The 18,189-nt window shown below is 41.1% G+C and overlaps 1 protein-coding gene across 1 annotated transcript in view; it reads left to right on the top strand.

Annotated features, from left to right (window-relative positions):
• Window positions 1-18,189, top strand: part of ADCY1 (adenylate cyclase 1) — a 424,936-nt gene that overhangs the window by 85,489 nt on the left and 321,258 nt on the right. The window contains exon 5 of the mRNA XM_070767120.1: window positions 4,966-5,093. Coding sequence (XP_070623221.1) covers window positions 4,966-5,093 — 128 coding nt within the window. The remainder of the gene's footprint in view (window positions 1-4,965; window positions 5,094-18,189) is intronic.

Genomic DNA, 18,189 nt, shown 5'->3' with positions numbered 1-18,189 from the left:
TTAAAGAAAAAAGAAAAAACCTCCTCCCTTTTCCAACATTTCAAAACTACAGGATATGAAATTGATTTTGACAGTACCAAATTAATCTCCAAAACAGAACACTACAGCAAAAGAATAATCATGGAAGCCATCGAGATAGAAAAACATCCCCAAAATATGAACAAGCGGGATGATACCTCCCGCCTACCAGACATCTGGAAACCAGCCCTCAAACGTAACCCAGCCATAAAGACTGAAACCAGACTCAGAACACACATTGCGAAACAATCAAGTAGCCTGCAAGCTCCAACTACTCAGGATATCACACCTAATCAACAACCATTAACTAATCAGCATACCTCAGCTACATCAACGACCCCAGGTGTTACCCCACTGACTCACCAGGAAGTTTCTACACAGCAGGCAATTGCTGAGCCATCAAACCACACCCAGCCACCAGTATTTATAGAACGAAGGCAGCTCAGGTCTCGCTATGTTCGCCCAAGAACAAGGACAGAAACACCAGCCTGAAGATGACGAGTGGGACCTCGTCGAAACATCGCCAGAAATTTCCAAATCCTACACGGGAAGAAACCCGAATATACCAAGACCGTCATACCTGTACCCGTGAAAATCTACGAAAACAAATATCTTACCACTACGGGGAGGATACCTTCTTGCTGACCAGGACCTACGAGAAACTCGAGGTCCAAAGAACTATCATCCTATGTGACCTCAAATTTCTACGCAACTGCCGAGACAGAAACTTGATCCCCAAATGCTGCCAACTAAAATTCCATTCTAAAACCCCATCCACTGAACGGATCCTTAAAAGAACTGAATTAGCCCTAATCAGAAATGAACTCCACAGGAAAAGATTCCTACTAGACCAAACCAACAAAGACCTACTCACTCTTCATCTCAAACTTAGCAACAGAATCCTCCCAATACTCTGGGACAAATCCAAACAACTAGCCCTCTGGAGAGCTGAAACAGAAACCTCCCTCAATACAGACATACACACCAGGAAACTCCACAATTTGGAAAAACACCAGAAGCCCAAACCCTTTCCACAGCAACTCATGAAAAATATAGTACATAATATATCGGACAGGACCCTCACCACAGCAGAAACCAACGTCCTCTCCAAAGGATTCAACTTTGCAGTCGCCCCCAAACGCATCCCCACTGAAAACATCATATGCGGAGTTGAAGCCACCCTAACCAAAATCAACCAAGATGAAGCCAACAAAATCAGACTCGAAGTCACCAATGTCCTCTGCTCCAGCATTCCACCCAAAAGCAACTTACATAAAGATGAACAAAAAGCACTCACCAACTTGAGGAAAGACAATAACATAATCATCTTCCGAGCAGACAAAGGCAATGCCACTGTGGTGATGAACACATCTGACTACCAAGACAAGCTATCCAACCTACTCCAAGACCCCGCTCACAAACCTCTAAGCACAGATCCTACCACCTACCTGGAAAAAACCACCAAATCCAAAATAAAAGCTTCTCCCATCAGTGAAGAAATCCAGCAAAGAATCATCCCCAGAGAAAAATCATCCAGATGCCCCAAGCTCTATGGCCTCCCGAAGATACACAAAGAAGGAACACCACTCAGACCCATAGTCAGCTCCATAGGCTCACCCCTACAGAATCTTGCCAAATTTCTTGCCAAACAACTCCAGCCCTATGCAGAATCCATCATGTCTCATGTACAAAACTCATTCCACTTCATAGAAATCATAAAGGAACAAAACCTACAACCCAGTGACCTTCTCGTAAGCTTTGATGTCATATCTCTCTTCACCCAAGTGCCTATCAAAGAAGCCCTGACAGCCATCCAAAACAAATACAACCCCCGAAGCACATCTTAGATCTGACCAACCACTGCCTGATGAATACATACTTCATCCACAATGGACAAAGATACAAACAGATAGAAGGAGCCCCCATGGGATCACCTCTTTCACCCGTCATCGCAAACTTATACATGGAATATTTTGAAACCAACGCCTTGGACAAATCTGAACACAAACCCAAACTCTGGCTTAGATATGTAGATGATACCTTCGTAATTTGGCCACAAGGGAAAGAAAAACTGGACAGCTTTCTCACACATCCAAACAGCCTACACCCCAAAATACAATTCACCATGGAAATAGAAACCAACAACAAACTTCCCTTCCTGGATGGCCTAATCTACAAAAAACCCAATGGCTCCCTAGGACATACCGTCTACCAGAAGAAGACACACACCAACCGCTACTTGAACGCAAAATCCCACCACCACCCTGCACAGATCAATTCCCTAGCCAAGACTCTCATTTCCAGAACCAAACGCCTAGCCGACAAAGACCACCTGGAACCTGAATTACACAGTCTCACAAATGTATTAATTTCCAATGGATTCCAAAGAGAGGCAATCAACAACTTAATCCAAAAATAGGCACCCCCCAAGAACCAAGACACAGAACAGGACAATGGCATCGCCCTCCTCCCTTACATCAAAGGCACCACAGATAAAATCAGTAAAATTCTCCGCAAACACAACATCAAGACAGCCTTTGGTACAGATAAAAAAATAGCCAACATCCTAAGAAACCCGAAAGACAATATCCAGCTAGAAAACCAGGGAGTTTATCAAATACCGTGTAAAATCTGCCCAGCCACATATATTGGACAAACTAACAGGAGAGTAAATGCACGTGTTGCAGAACATAAGAATGCATTAAAGAAAAAAGAAAAAACCTCCTCCCTTTTCCAACACTTCAAAACTACAGTACATGAAATTGATTTTGACAGTACTAAATTAATTTCCAAAACAGAACACTACAGCAAAAGAATAATCATGGAAGCCATCGAGAAAGAAAAACATCTCCAAAATATGAACAAGCGGGATGATACCTCCCGCCTACCAGACATCTGGAAACCAGCCCTCAAACGTAACCCAGCCATAAAGACTGAAACCAGACTCAGAACACACATTGCAAAACAATCAAGTAGCCTGCAAGCTCCAACTACTCAGGATATCACACCTAATCAACAACCATTAACTAATCAGCATAATTCAGCTACATCAACGACCCCAGGTGTTATCCCACTGACTCACCAGGAAGTTTCTACACAGCAGGCAATTGCTGAACCATCAAACCACACCCAGCCACCAGTATTTATAGAAGGAAGGCAGCTCAGGTCTCGCTGTGTTCGCCTGAGAACAAGGACAGAAACACCAGCCTGAAGATGACGAGTGGGACCTCGTCGAAACGTCGCCAGAAATTTCCAAATCTCTGGCGACGTTTCGACGAGGTCTCACTCATCATCTTCTGACTGTCAACAAATTCTTAAGCAGATATTCCGTCTTACTTCAGCATCTATTTTATTTATTCGATTTTTATGCTGACTTTCTCTTTAGACTCAGGGCGGCTTACAATATGTTAGCAATAGCACTTTATAACAGAGTCAGCATATTGCCCCCACAATCCGGGTCCTCATGAGTTCTCATGTGCTAGGACAGTGCAATAGTTTCCCATTCCTCATTAGAAAACATTTAAAAGAGTCACTACCAATTATCTAAAGGATATATCCACTAAGAAATGGTTGATTTATTTTATATCAATTAATTTGCTATTCTCATGGCAGTCAGATGTAATTCATTGATTGATTCTAACATGTTGCTAGATTTGATAATTATGGGCATCACATGTTAAACTCTATATATACTATCCTGACATACCATCTTCCACCATGTCATCAAGCTTTATATATAACAGCAGTTGAAACTACAAGAATACAAGGTAAATCCAAAAATAACAGAATGCAGATACAGTGATCCCTCGAGTTTCGCGATCTCGATCTTCGCGAAACGCTATATCGCGATTTAAAAAAAAAAATTAATTAAAAAAAACCCCACTTCCGCGTTTGGCTTCAGGACTCAGCTGGGAAGCGGCGCGGCTGTTTTAAAAGGTCGCAGCCGGCCTGGGGGGCTTCCTAGCAAACCCCCCGGACCCGGGTTGGGGGTTCGGGGGGAGTGCTAGGAAGCCCCCCAGGCCGGCTGCCACCTTTTAAAACAGCCGCGCCGCTTCAGAGCTGAGTCCTGAAGCCAAACGCCAAAGCGAACTTCCGCGTTTGGCTTCAGGACTCGGCTGTGAAGCGGCGAGGCTGTTTTAAAAGGTCGCAGCCGGCCTGGGGGGCTTCTTAGCACCCCCCGGACCCGGGTTGGGGGTTTGGGGGGTGCTAGGAAGCCCCCCAGGCTGGCTGCCACCTTTTAAAACAGCCGCACCGCTTCAGAGCTGAGTCCTGAAGCCAAACACCAAAGGCGAACTTCCGCGTTTGGCTTCAGGACTCAGCTGTGAAGCGGCGAGGCTGTTTTAAAAGGTCGCAGCCGGCCTGGGGGGCTTCCTAGCACCCCCCAACCCCCAACCTGGGTCATCCCGGCCGCCCACGCAAAGGGGAAACCCCGGCTCCTCGCTGATGCCCGCCGCTCGCCCCGCTCGCCAGCAAGAGGGGGCCGCCCAGCAGCTGATCTGCTCGGTAGCGCAGCAGCAGCGAGGAGCCAAATCGGGGTTTCCCCTTTGCGTGGGCGGCGGGGAACGCAAACTCCACCATCTACGCATGCGCGGCCATAGAAAAAAATGGCGCGCATGCACAGATGGTGTTTTTACTTCCGCAACCCTACATTGCGAAAAATCGATTATCGCGAGGGGTCTTGGAACGGAACCCTCGCGATAATAGAGGGATCACTGTATATACAACTGCAGATATTTAACGTAACATTTCTATGTATACTAAGTAAGATTATTTAAGATGAGATTGTCCATTTCAAAATGAAGCATTAAAATAGTAAATTAAGACTTCATAAAAGAGATGGGCTTTGATACAATAAGGCAATAGTGTTAGATACTTAAAATTAGTTATTATAGAGAAGTGTTCAGTTAAGCTAATTTTACTCTCCTCCCTATCTTTCATTTGTTAAAGGAAAATCATTGCAGAAGGATAAAGATACTTGGTGATTGTTACTATTGTGTATCAGGATTGACCCAGCCCAAAACTGATCATGCTCATTGCTGTGTTGAAATGGGATTGGATATGATTGACACCATCACGTAAGTACTTTACATGCTTAATGTAATGTATTTTAGGTAAAACAAATTCCAATAATTTAATCATTTTAAGAGAAGTTTGTGAATAGAGCAAAAAAGATAACAGAAGAAGCAAGACCCTCTCATTACTTTAGGCTGCAGCTTTATTTAATGTTGAATACAGAACTGGTGTGAAAAATGTTCAGCCATTGGAAAATTGATTTATGAATTCCTACATTCATCTTTGTGAGTCTCAAGTTGTGAAAACATCCTGCTCTAAAGTCCTAAGTTCTTCCAAGAAATTTCCTTTGATAGAACAGTGTGTTATAACAGAAGATTTAAAAGACTAAAGATCCACTGAATTTATCTTCGGGGGGGGAAAAGTGCTCACTTTCATCAACAAGAAATAGCAGAGCTTTAAAACTTTATTTTCCTTTGCTTAGCTGAGAACTGCTGTGCATTTTGTGATTTCTGAGATCTAAGAATTAACTTTTCATGGAAAACTGTTCGGGTAAACCGTATAAGGTTTTTTTTAAAAAAAAAATGTCATAAAATTAATACTCTACCTCAGAAACAAAGGGAGATAAATGTCTTTCAGAATAATGTCTTTTTATGTTTATCTTTGAAAAAAAATCTTTATAACAATATTTTTTGTGGGTCATGTTTGTTTATTACATTTCTAATTGGTTCACTTATCTTCCTACCCATTACAAACCCATATTTATCCTCTTCAATTAATTTAGGTAAGATATTTTCAAGTCTATTTGCCAATATCTTCATAAATATTTTATAATCTTGATTTGTCAAACTGATAGCACGATAGGACCTCAGATTTCATAAATCGCGATCAATCTTCACAATGCTGACAATCTCTGAAATCTGCAGAATGTCATGCATTTGCAATATATCATTAAACAATTTCCCCCAGATGAGGCAACAATTCATTCATATAAGTTTTATAAAATTCTTCTGTATACCCATCAGGGCCTGGTGCTTTGGCTTGTTTTAACCTTTTAATTACTCTAGCAATTTCATCCTGTGCGATTTCTGTATTCAATATTTGTTTATCTTCTTCGCTTACTATTTTCCCAACCTTAAAAGCTGCTATATTTACCTGCTCTTCTTTATACAAATCCTCATAATATTTTCTCATTATCTTCTCCAGCTGCTCTCTACCGTATCTAACCACTCCATTACGGTCTTTTAATGCTAATATGCATGATTTTTCTTTCCTCTTCTTCAAATATCTTGTTTCATTGATTTTGTCTCCCAACTCATTATTTTTTGTCTCATTGTCATTCTCATTTTATTCCATTGGATGTCATCAAACAATTTCAGTTGTTTCCTTTTCAGTTTCAATAGGTTATTCCATTCCCTACTCTTGGTTATTCTCAATTGCTCTTGTATCAACTCTATTTCCCTTATCTGGCTCTCGCTTTCTCTACCCCACCTCTTTCTTATGTGTACTTCCGTACATATACATTGTTCCCTCATATAAACCTTGCATGCATCCCAAGCAGTTGATTGTTGTACATCATTAATTCTAAAATATTCACTTAACTCCATCTGCAGTTTATCTTTGTCTTGTTCATTAGAGGTTACCACAGCATTATATTTCCCAATTCTTTGATTGCATTCCTGACCCATTTTCAATTCTGCCAAAAGTGGGGCATGATCTGACAGCCAAATACTTTTAATATCTACTTTTTAAACTTGTACATTGCCCACCCTATTCATTAATATATAATCAATGCATCTAAATGTATGATGTCTTGCTGATCCCATTCATTAATTGCATGTTAAGATCACCTGCCAAAAATGATGTGCCCTCTATAAAATTTTCCAACTTTCTCTTTGTGTTTATTATAAATTGTTTTGTTTTTGTATTTGGGGCATAGATTGTCACCAATGTCAATTTCTTTTGATTCACTTTCCCTCTAACAAATAACCGCCTCCCTTCTCTATCTCTCTCAACTCCCACCTCCTCAAATGAGACCCTCTGGTGAATAGGAATCACAGTATCTCTACTATTTTGGGTACCACGAGATTCATGTATCGATTTCCAATTTTTTCATTGACTAGTTTGTCCCTTCCTCGGCGTCTTTTATGCGTTTCTGTCAAAACCATAATATCCACCTTGTTTGCTTAGCCATCCTTAATACTCTAAGGCGTTTCAAATCCAATATCAAACCATTCACATTTAAAACCATTATAATACAATCACTCATAATATATAAATTAAATCCCTTTCCCCTTTTGTTTTGCTCTTAGTTTACTTATTTTCCCCTTCCTCACCCTACTTACCCCCCCTAAAGTGCCTCCCCCCATGCTTCTCCCTAGGAGAGGGGGAGGACAAGAGTTTCCCTTGTGCTTCCTTGAAGGCATCCATCCTGATTACGTTCCCACATTTCTGAGCTCCCCTTACAACCACTTTAAAAAAAAAAAAAATCCCCCCGTCCTCCTTTATTTTACCATTGAGAAATACCTCCTCTTGCTTTATGCTCATCCCTTCCCCCATAAAAGAATATAATAAAAAACCAATAGACAAAAATTTTCAAGAGCATTTCCAAAGAGAAGAGACAGAATCAGATTCAGATCTTTACTTTTTCACTTTCCTCTCAGGCTGCAGTTTGGTTTTTTCCTCTGCTCCTTTCTCAAGGCCTCTACCTGTTTGACCAATGCTCTCAGTTGCTCCTCTCTTCGTTTTTCCTTTTCATCTGGGGTACCAGGGTCACTAGAATCAGAGGCTGCTTCTGCTTCTCCTTCTGCTCCTCGTAGACCTCCAACTGTTCTGGCTTCTCTGAACTCAATACTCAACTGTTGCAATAATGCCTTTCCCTTCTCCAATGTATCTGCTTTAAGCATTTCATTTCCTTGAAACACCAAAACAGCTGCAGGAAAAGCCCAGGTAAACTTTACTCCACTTTGAAACAGGTGGTTTGTAATTGGGCGTAATACAACCCTCTCTTGCAAAGTTTGCCGGGGGAAATCTCTAAGAACTCTTATCTCATTTCCATTTTGATTGAGGCCAGCGCTGCCTTTCAGATGTTTGTAAATAATTTCAGCTTTCCTTTCACTTGCCAGAGCAATGATGATATATCTTTGCCTCTCCGAAATTCTACGTGGAATACTCCAATGAACCCTTTCTATGTCATCCAAATGAATTTGAATTCCATTCACCTTTAACCAATCTTGGAGTGCCTCAGCCAATTTCAATCCTGCACCAAAACCATGTTTAAAACCACGCAAACAAAGATTTCATCTGCTTTGACAAAATTAGTAAGTCTGTAATTATGCTGCCTGTGTACTTCAGCTTGGCTTTTCACCTGCGTCTTTATTTTTTTAATTTTTTTCTGCTTGTTCTTCTGATCCCTTTTTAACTGTTTGGATGTCCTCGGCAAGATTCTCCAACACATTTTGAACAACTTTAAATCTCTCATTCAAAGATCTGAATATCTGCAGCAATTTACTAATTTGGCTTCAACACTTCCCCTGGGACTTAAAGCTCCTTCTGTTATTTTCTACTTACTTTTGCCGATAGCAAAATCTAGACGCGTCCTCCCCTTTCAACATTTATTTTCAACTCTCTTCAGTCTGCTTTAGTTCCTCTTCAGTTCTATCTGTCTTTTAAGGAATTTAAGGGGGGTTTGGGGGGTTATTTTCAACTTTTCAAGCCCACATTTGGGAGCTCTTTGTGGAGGCGACTACTTGTGTTTGTGACGCATGCGTAATCTCCGGTTGTGAGTCCCTTCTTGTGAAGCTGGACCTAAGAGTTCAGGTGAGCTTGTTGCTTACATACATGCCTCCCAGCTGTGTGGCAACAGCCCTGCCTGTGCTACTCGAGGAGATAGCCGTGTTAGCAGGGGAGTTCCCCATACTAATGGTCTTGGGGGACTTCAATATACCGTCACTTGGTGAGTCCTCTGGGATGGCACAGGAGTTCATGGCTTCCATGACAACCATGGACCTGACTCAAGTAATTCAGGATCCGACTCACAAGGACGGGCACACTCTCAATATGGTTTTCCTCTCAGAGCAGTTGAATAATGACCTAATATTAAGGGGTTTAGTCATTACACCCTTGTCATGGTCAAAACATTTTCTGCTATGGTTAGACTTTAAGGCTCCAATCCTCCTCTGCAGGGAGGCAGAACTGATTAGGTGGTTCCATCCCAGATGCCTAATGGACCCTATGGGCTTTCAGAGGGTGCTTGGGGACACTGTTCCTGCTAAGGTGCACTAGTGCGCGCTAACACACCCAACAACAGCCTTTAGCACACCGTTTTCCAACCCTGCACAGGAGCCCACCCGATAGCTGCTCTCCTAGTGAAGGTAGCCAGGTGGGCTTTGGCAGGAAATGGAAGCCGCCTCAGCACCGACGGCAGCTCCTTAGCGAAAAGCAGAAGTTTGGGGGCGGAGGAGACACAATAGACCTGCCCCAAACAACCCTGATTGGCTGAGATGGGATCCCCAGGAGGGAGAAATGCACCAATCCTCTCAGCATATAAAATACCCGGGAAAAAGGAGCAAAGCAAAACGGTCTGGAGTGCAAGTTTTTTTTTCTGCGCATGTGTTGGCCAGTCTGATGACTGCAAAATGAGGTTCCTCCTGCTGGCTTTTTTGTTTGGCACGGGGGGCAGTCCAGCAGAGTCCCAAGAGAGACCACCTGCCCACCTTCTGAAAGCCTGCCAGGTGAGAAAAAGGGAAGGGGAAGCAGGGGTGGCATACCTTCTTGAGCCGCAGCTCCCAGGAAGGAAGAGGCTCAGGGAGCCCTGCCCACCATCCCCGCGGTCTCCTGGCTGGGAGGAAGCTGAGACAAAAAGAGGTAAACAGACTGTAGGAGGGAACGAAGAAGGCAGGGAGGAAGGCAGACAGGCAGGCACAGGGGCTGCGGAGGTCTGCCGGTCACCTGATCCCAGCCCAGAGCTGTGTCCAGCAAGATTCAAGGAAGGGAGGGAGGAAGGGAGGGAGGTCAATAGCCTTCTACTACTGCCTGAGTGAGGACTTTTTATTCCATTTGAATAGACTACTTGTTATGCAGATTAATTTGCTGAAGGAGCAAGATCTTTATGACACCAACTTTTCTTTCTCTGCAAATATCTCTGCTTGGAATCCAGACAGTTTAGAACCCAATGCCCAATTCTGTTCAAGAATTTTGGTTTTCAAATTAATTGTTCATCTTCTAAATTTAATTTTCAATTGAGCTGGCAGATGGGGCAAAACATACTTTGCACATGAAGATTCAATCATTGTCCTCAAATCAACTCAATCATGCAGCAAGTGAGGATACTATAAAGAAAGCAACCATTATTTTTGTGTGGGTGAAAAAAATGGGTGTGGCATAATTGGTGATATACAGCATTATAGATATAGAGCATTCTCTCCAATATCATGATTCTAATCCTTAAGGACAACTTGAAGATGCAACAAAACATGGAAGGACACTATCAAATAGATGGATCTGTACTTACAGGAAGGTCATTGAAAGATTTAGGTACTGTAGATAGTTAATGCAATTAGTAGATACTAGGACGTTCATAACTTTATTTTTAATTTCTATGCTACCTTTCTTCTAAGAACATAAGTTGGCATGTGGAGAAATCCATCTCCCATTTCTCCCCACAAAAACGAATCTGTGAGGATTGAGGGTCTGGATTGAGAGACACAAAAAGACTGGCTCACACTTAGCCAATGACTAAAGCTGGACTTAAAGCTGGACCTCTCTATTATTAATCCTTTCATGCATATTTTCATTAGATTTCATTATACGATAAGAAATACATTAAAAAAAATAAGATAAAGAAAAGTGACTTCTGGTTTTTTTTAATGTGTGGTAAAAGGCAACCTACCCACCCACCCAAAAATCCCTCAAGCTTTTGCTTTACATTTCATAACATCTGCTATCCAGTTCTTTTGTGGAGGATTTACAAGGCCGTGTATGTAACCAAAAGCAAATTGGTCATGTTTAATATTTTTGTGCAGGATAATGACAATTTCCCTTTTAATTTTATTGTAAATGTATTGTACAGATGTCATATTTTCAGGTTGTTTTTTTTTTAAATCAGCAACTTATTTCTGTATAAATGTTTAAAAGTATGGCTTTTTCTAATTGGATATTGTATTTTTTAAGTCTCATTGAAGATGTTTTTAATTGGTGCTAAATGATGTTGTTTTTGTTTAAAAAAAACAACCTCCTTAAGGTGCAAATCAGCTGAAAGTCCTCGAGAGACTGAAAGTAGATAATTATAATTCATTAACAATCAAGGCATGTCAAACTGGTCTGTGTTGGAACTATACAGCAGTGTTTTTCAACTAGTGTGCCACGACACATGGTTAGGTGTGCCGCAAAGAAGGAAGCTCAGGTTCCAGTCTCACAACTTTTTGCTGAGCTACCTTCTTCGCGTCTTCCAAGTTTTCTGGCAGCTGCAGCACCTGCCCGGCTGGAGCTTCCCTAGCGGCAGCAGCAGGTAAGCTTTGGTGCCTGGCAGGAGGGCGCTGGCAGCGGGAGCGGGAGAGCGCCAGCAGCAGCCGCACCGGGCAGTACACAACGCCGGCAACAGCGGCATTGGGCAGTAACTGACGGCGGCAGCTGGACATGTTGCTGGACGCCATACATGCGCAAGAGAGAGAGAGAAAGAAAGAGTGAGAGAGAGAGAAAGAAAGCAAGAGAGAAAGAAAGCAAGAGAGAGAAAGCAAGAGAGAGAGAGAAAAAAGGAGAGGAAGGGAGAGAGAGAGAGAAATGAGAGCAGAAAGGGGGAAAAAGAGAAATGAGAAAATGATTGAGGCAGAGAATGAGAGGAAAGAGAGAGAAACAAAAGAGAGAAGTGACTCTTCATTTAAAGCACATGATAAAAAGCACCAAAAAAATAAGAGAGAGAAAAACCCCAGCCCTCACCTGTTTTTGGAAATGGTTCAAGAGTGTACATGTGCACACACACAGGTACACACACACACACACACAAGGGGGGGAGGAGACAGGGATGGAAAAAGAGAGGAGAGTCTCTTAGAGTGTCATTTTGTGTCATTTTGGTTGCTGGTGTGCCCCAGGATTTTGTAAATGTAAAAAATGTGCCGCGGCTCAAAAAAGGTTGAAAATCACTGCTATACAGTATAGTTCTAGTCAGTTTCTTGAACTGGAGCACGTGGATACTAGATGTAGAAGTTGTTTATGATTATTCTCGATTTCTGGAAGTACTGTCTACAAGGTGGGAAGTTGTTCCTCTAAAGAGATGTCTCTTGTGGCTTGTACAGATATTTTAAAATGTGAAACATTTTCTGCCTTGTATAATAATAACAACAGAGTTGGAAGGGACCTTGGAGGTCTTCTAGTCTAACCTCTGCTTAGGCAGGAAACCCTACACTACTTCAGACAAATGGGTATCCAACATCTTTAAAACTTCCAGTGTTGGAGCATTCACAATTTCTGGTGGCAGGTTGTTCCACAGATTCATTCATTTATTCATTCATTGTTCTGAAAATTTCTCAGGAAATTTCTCCTTAGTTCTAAGTTGCTTCTCTCCTTGATTAGTTTCCACCCATTACTTCTTGTCCTACCCTCAGGTGATTTGGAGAATAGGTTGACTCCTTCTTCTTCTTTGTGGCAACCCCTTGAGATATTGGAACACTGCTAATATGTCTCCCCTGGTCCTTCTTTTCATTAAACTAGCCATGACTAGACCAATATTTAGCAAGATATTTAGTATATTCCACTGCTAGTTGGCATTTATAACCAAAGAAACATGCAAACAATTGTAGCCTTCTGTTAAAATGAAGCCTTCTGTGAACATAATGTACTAGTTGGGAGCAAATACATTAACATGGTTTAACATGGTTTCTTCCCTTGCAGACCGGCTGATCTAAGTTTGCCTATTTGTAGTCTTCTGTTCTTTAAATTATTGATCATGCTAATTTCATTTGGAATCTTTGTATGCTAGTGATGTCAATAATTAGGCAACCAGAATAACAGAATGACATAGTGAAGGGGAACTTATTCTGCCCCAGCACTGAGCCCCAAATAATTACGCAACAAGTTGTCTTGGGTAACATCTGTGAAAATAAAATCGGGTGCTGAGGCCTGAAAAATTGTTTGTTTGTTTGTTTGTTTGTTTGTTCATTCAATCATTCATTCATTCATTCATTCATTCATTCATTCATTCATTCATTCATTCATTCATTCTTCTCTGCTGCCCAATCCCGAAGGATTCACCTAATGTGCCACTCAGATACTATATTTTTCTGCCCACACCAAAAAAAGGTAAAGGGAACATTGCATGGGGAAACACCAAATTTGTTTATACACAATCCAGTGGAGTCCCTAGTAATGAGTCTACAGAGTCTACGGAGAGGGGCTACGGAGAGGGGCGGATACAAATCTAATAAATAAATAAAATAAATAAAAAACCTAGAATATGGCTGCAAAGGGGGCTCTCTACCGGATTGTGGCTTTGTGACCTCTCTCTGGTAGTAGACCCAGGAGATCTGCTTGGTTTACTGAGGAACTCATGGGGGTGAAACATCAGAAGAGATGTCTAAAGAAGCGTTGGAGAACCAGTAAAACCGAATCTGACCGAACCAAATTAAGAGCTTTTGTTTAGACTTATTTGGAAGTGATCAGGGTGGCAAGTTATTTGTATCTTTTAAAAATGATTGCATCTACGAAATCGATTGGCAGCCCTGTTTAAGGTGACCCACTCTCCTTAACATGGGGAGGGTTGAGGAACCTCTACAGAGCACTGCTGAGGAGTTTAACAACTTTTTTGTAGACAAAGTCGCTCAGATCCGGGTGGACCTGAATTCTGACTGGAATGCAGTGTCAACTGATAACAATTCAGTCTAGGTGACTGGGGCACATCTTAGTCATGTTAACTGGGCTGGGTTTGACCTGGTGACGCCTGATGAAGTGGACCTGGCCATTGGAGCTGTCAGTTCCTCCATCTGCTTACTGGACCCTGTCCTTCTTGGCTGTTTTTATCCAGCCGAGAGACAACACGAGGCTGGATCCAGGCAGTTACCAACACTTCTCTGAGGGAGGGGTCCTTTCTGGCTCCTTTAAAGGAGGACTTGTGTGCCCCCTCCTCAAGAAGCCTTCCCTGGATCCAGCTGTTTTTGCCAAATATTGTCCTGACTCCAATCTTCCCTTTTTAGGGAAGGTTGTACAGAAGGTGGTGGCGCTCCAACTCCAATTGTTCTTCGATGAAGCCAATTATCTGGGTCCCTTGCAGTCTGGCTTCACACCTGGCTACAGCACTGAAGCTGCTTTGGTCGCACTATTGGATGATCTCTGGTGGGCTTGGAATAGGGGATACTCCTCTATCCTGGAGATTCTTGACCTTTAAGTGGCTTTTGATACCATCGACCATGATATCCTTTTGCACTGACTGGAAGACTGGAGGGCTTGGGAGCAAGAGGCACCGTTCTCTGGTGGTTCTCCTCCTACCTCACTGGTCGGACGCAATCGGTGTTAGTGGAGAATCAGAGGTCAGCTCCTAGGCCGCTCCTTTGTGGAGTGCCTCAAGGATCTGTCCTCTCCCCCCACTGTTCAACATCTACATGAAACGACTGGGTGATATCATCCACCAATACAGGGTGAGTTACAGTCAGTACGCTGACAATAATAGCTGTACATCTCCATCCCCTTAGAAATACAGGAAAAGTACAAATCTGAATTCTACAAAATATGGGAAAGCTGGTATAAATGGTTTAAACAGGAAAAATACATTAAAAACCTAATGGAATAGTGATACTAGACATTCCTTCCTCTCATATCCAAATGCAACGATAAATATAGAAATAATGCACCACAAATCGATAGAACTCGATAGGACCAAGGATTAGGAAGTAGGAATATAAACTTCTTGCATTTGCAGATGATATGGCATTTATTATTGAGGATCCCCTAACCACAGCCTCTACTTTAATAAAAGAAATTGAGAAATTCGGTGAAGTCGCAGACCTTAAAATAAACAATCAAAAACTAAGATAATAACCAAAAACACGACCCCCACTCAAAAAAGGAACTCATACCCCCTCCAGAAATACCTAAGACAAATAGAAACACAACACTTACAATTAAAGGAAATAAGTATACAATTCCATACCGTAAACATAAATACCCAACTCAAGGTCGCTCGACAATGATAGTCAATGACATGTTAACAATTTATGGTTTTTTTCTCTTTTTACTATTGAAATCCAACATTTTATATGATTTAAACACATTTGTCTGTCTTTTTTCACCACCACCCCAATTCCCTCTTTTTCTCTGTATGTTTTGCCTGTTCTGGTTGTTTTTATGTGTAGAAAATTAATAAAGATTATTTAAAAAGAAAAAAGAAACAAACACATTTCAAATTTGCAAACAAACCAGGAAGGTGGTTGGCCCTTAAAATTGAGAAACAACAGCTAGATAGGAACATAAATGTCTTAATAGACTCTAATGGAGAAACACAATACGTAAAAAAAAAACAAGAAAGAGGTAGCACTGAATTATATAACCAAGAAGACATAGAGTAAGATTTAATTAACCACTATTTGATCCAAAGTAAACTACCAAATATATCTGACGAAGAATAAAAAATGTTAAACCGAAAGATTATCTAAACTGAATTAAGAACCACAATAGATAAACAAAAAAATACTAAGACCTCTGGTCCAGGCAGTATACTTTTCGAACTATACAAAAAGATCCAAAGCCCACTTGATCTGATCATGCAGAAAGTGTTCAATAGTGGCATTTCTTTACTAAACAACTAGAAGTGATGGACTTTGAGAATAACTTTACCAGAATAATTAAAAATATTTATACACACCAGACTGCAAAAATTATTTTAAACAGGGACCTCACAGACAAGTTAACGATAAAAAAAAGTTGTCAGACAAGGATACCCATTAGACCCACTAATTTATATCCTTGCATTAGAAACACTATTCAGCAATATAAGAAACAATCCAATAATTAGAGGACCAAGGATTAGGAAGGAGGAATATAAACTTCTTGCCTTTGCAGATGATATGGCATTTATTATTGAGGATCCCTTAACCACAGCCTCTACTTTAATAAAAGAAATTGAGAAATTCGGTGAAGTCGCAGACCTTAAAATAAACAATCAAAAACTAAGATAATAACCAAAAACACGACTCCCACTCAAAACTCAAAACTAGAAGAGTTGCTTGGCATTAATATAACTCGCAAAGTCAAATACAGTACTTAGGAATTATAATGTCACAAAGACTTAGTTCACTGAAAAAGGACAATTATGACCCCCTAGTTTTAAAAAAACAACAATTAAGGACCTAGACTCATGGTCCAAACTACAACTGTCGTTCATGGGGAAAATATCCATAATTAAAATGAACATTCTGCCAAAATTTCTTTTTCTCTTCCAGATAATTCCAATTAGATTAAACAAATCATTTTCTACAAACCTCAAATTCATCTGGCTCAAAAGAAAAGCAAGAATCAAACTCAAGTTAATGCAGGACCACAGAACCCGAGACAGTATAGGTTTTCCAAACTGGGAAATTCACTATAGAACTGCATCACTAACAATTAGTCTCAAACAATACCAGACTCAACAACTGTCTCGACCTCATATTCTGTAATAGCAAAAGTGCTATTTATGGACTGCATATCATAGAACCCTTCTCCAACAGCAACCATAGTATGATCAACTTCAACCTCAACCTATGCCATCATAACACTCAACAGAACAACGCGGCACCTAAGTACAATTTCAGGAATGCCAACTACGAACTCATAGACGCCAATCTCTCATTTATTAATTGGCAATCCTTGTTCTCTAACTGCATCACCATTGATGACCTCTACAACACGTTCTTACACCAAATTAATAGACTTATAGATCTGCATGTTCCAATCACCTCTTCTAGAAGAAAACAAAAAAATAACGTACCTGTCTCGATAAAGAAACTACAAACCAAAAAAAGGTCCCTCTGGCGTAGAAACAAAAAAGGTACAGTAACCAACTTCAAAAGCCGCTACAGAAGCATATGCCAACAAATAAAAGTAGAATGTCTCAACTATCACAGTGAACAAGAGGAAAACCTCCTACACACCAAATCTAACCATGCCTTCTACAACTTCGTCAACAACAAACTTAACGACTCCAGACCTAATCCACCTCTTGTAGGTCCCAACAACATAGAATACCACGATGACCCATCCAAAGCTAATCTCTTCAACTCCTTTTTTGGCTCCGTTTTTGTTAACAGTAATGGCTCATCCCCCCTCTTTGCAAATCGCTTTCCAAACTCATTAAAAAACCTAACCCAAATCATCTTCACTATAGACCACGTTGAAAAAGCAATCCGTGATCTCAAACCTTCCCTATTGTCGGATCAGACTGTCTTTGTGCATACTTCCTAAGAAAACTTTCTTCTACCATAGCTGAACCCCTAAGCATTATCTTCCAAAAATCCTTCAGGACCAGCACTCTCCCCAAGTTGTGGTCAAAAGTAGTAGTCATCTCCATTTTCAAAAAAGGAGGCCCATCACTAGTTGACAACTACAGACCAATATCTCTTTGTTGTGTCCCTTGCAAAATCATGGAATCAATTATAAATAGATCAATCACCCTTTACTTAGAATCTAATAACCTACTATCAAAAAAACAATTTGGATTCAGAAAGAAACTATCCTGCAACCTTCAACTACTTCACTGCAAAAACATCTGGACTACCCACCTTGATCAAGGAAAATCCATCGATGCAATTTATATCGACTTCTGCAAAGCCTTTGACTCAGTGGTTCACGACAAACTTCTCTTAAAACTCAAATCCTATGGCATCTCAGGACTCCTCCACAACTGGATTACTGCTTTCCTGTCAAACAGGCAACAAGTTGTCAAAATCGGAAGTGCCATTTCCTCTCCCGTCCCTGTCAAAAGCAGCATTCCCCAAGGCAGCGTACTAGGCCCTATTCTTTTCATCCTATACATCAATGACCTCTGTGATAATATCGCAAGCAACTGTATGCTTTTTGTCGACGATGTGAAACTTTTCAACACCACTGACAGCACACTCACTCTCCAAAAAGACCTCGACTTTGTCTCAGATTGGTCTAACACCTGGCAACTTCAAATATCAACCAACAAATGCTCTA

This window comes from Erythrolamprus reginae, chromosome Z, assembly GCF_031021105.1.
Source record: "Erythrolamprus reginae isolate rEryReg1 chromosome Z, rEryReg1.hap1, whole genome shotgun sequence".
Lineage (NCBI taxonomy): Eukaryota > Metazoa > Chordata > Lepidosauria > Squamata > Dipsadidae > Erythrolamprus > Erythrolamprus reginae.
Note: the sequence above shows the minus strand (reverse complement) of the source record. Positions and strands in the feature narration are given on the sequence as shown.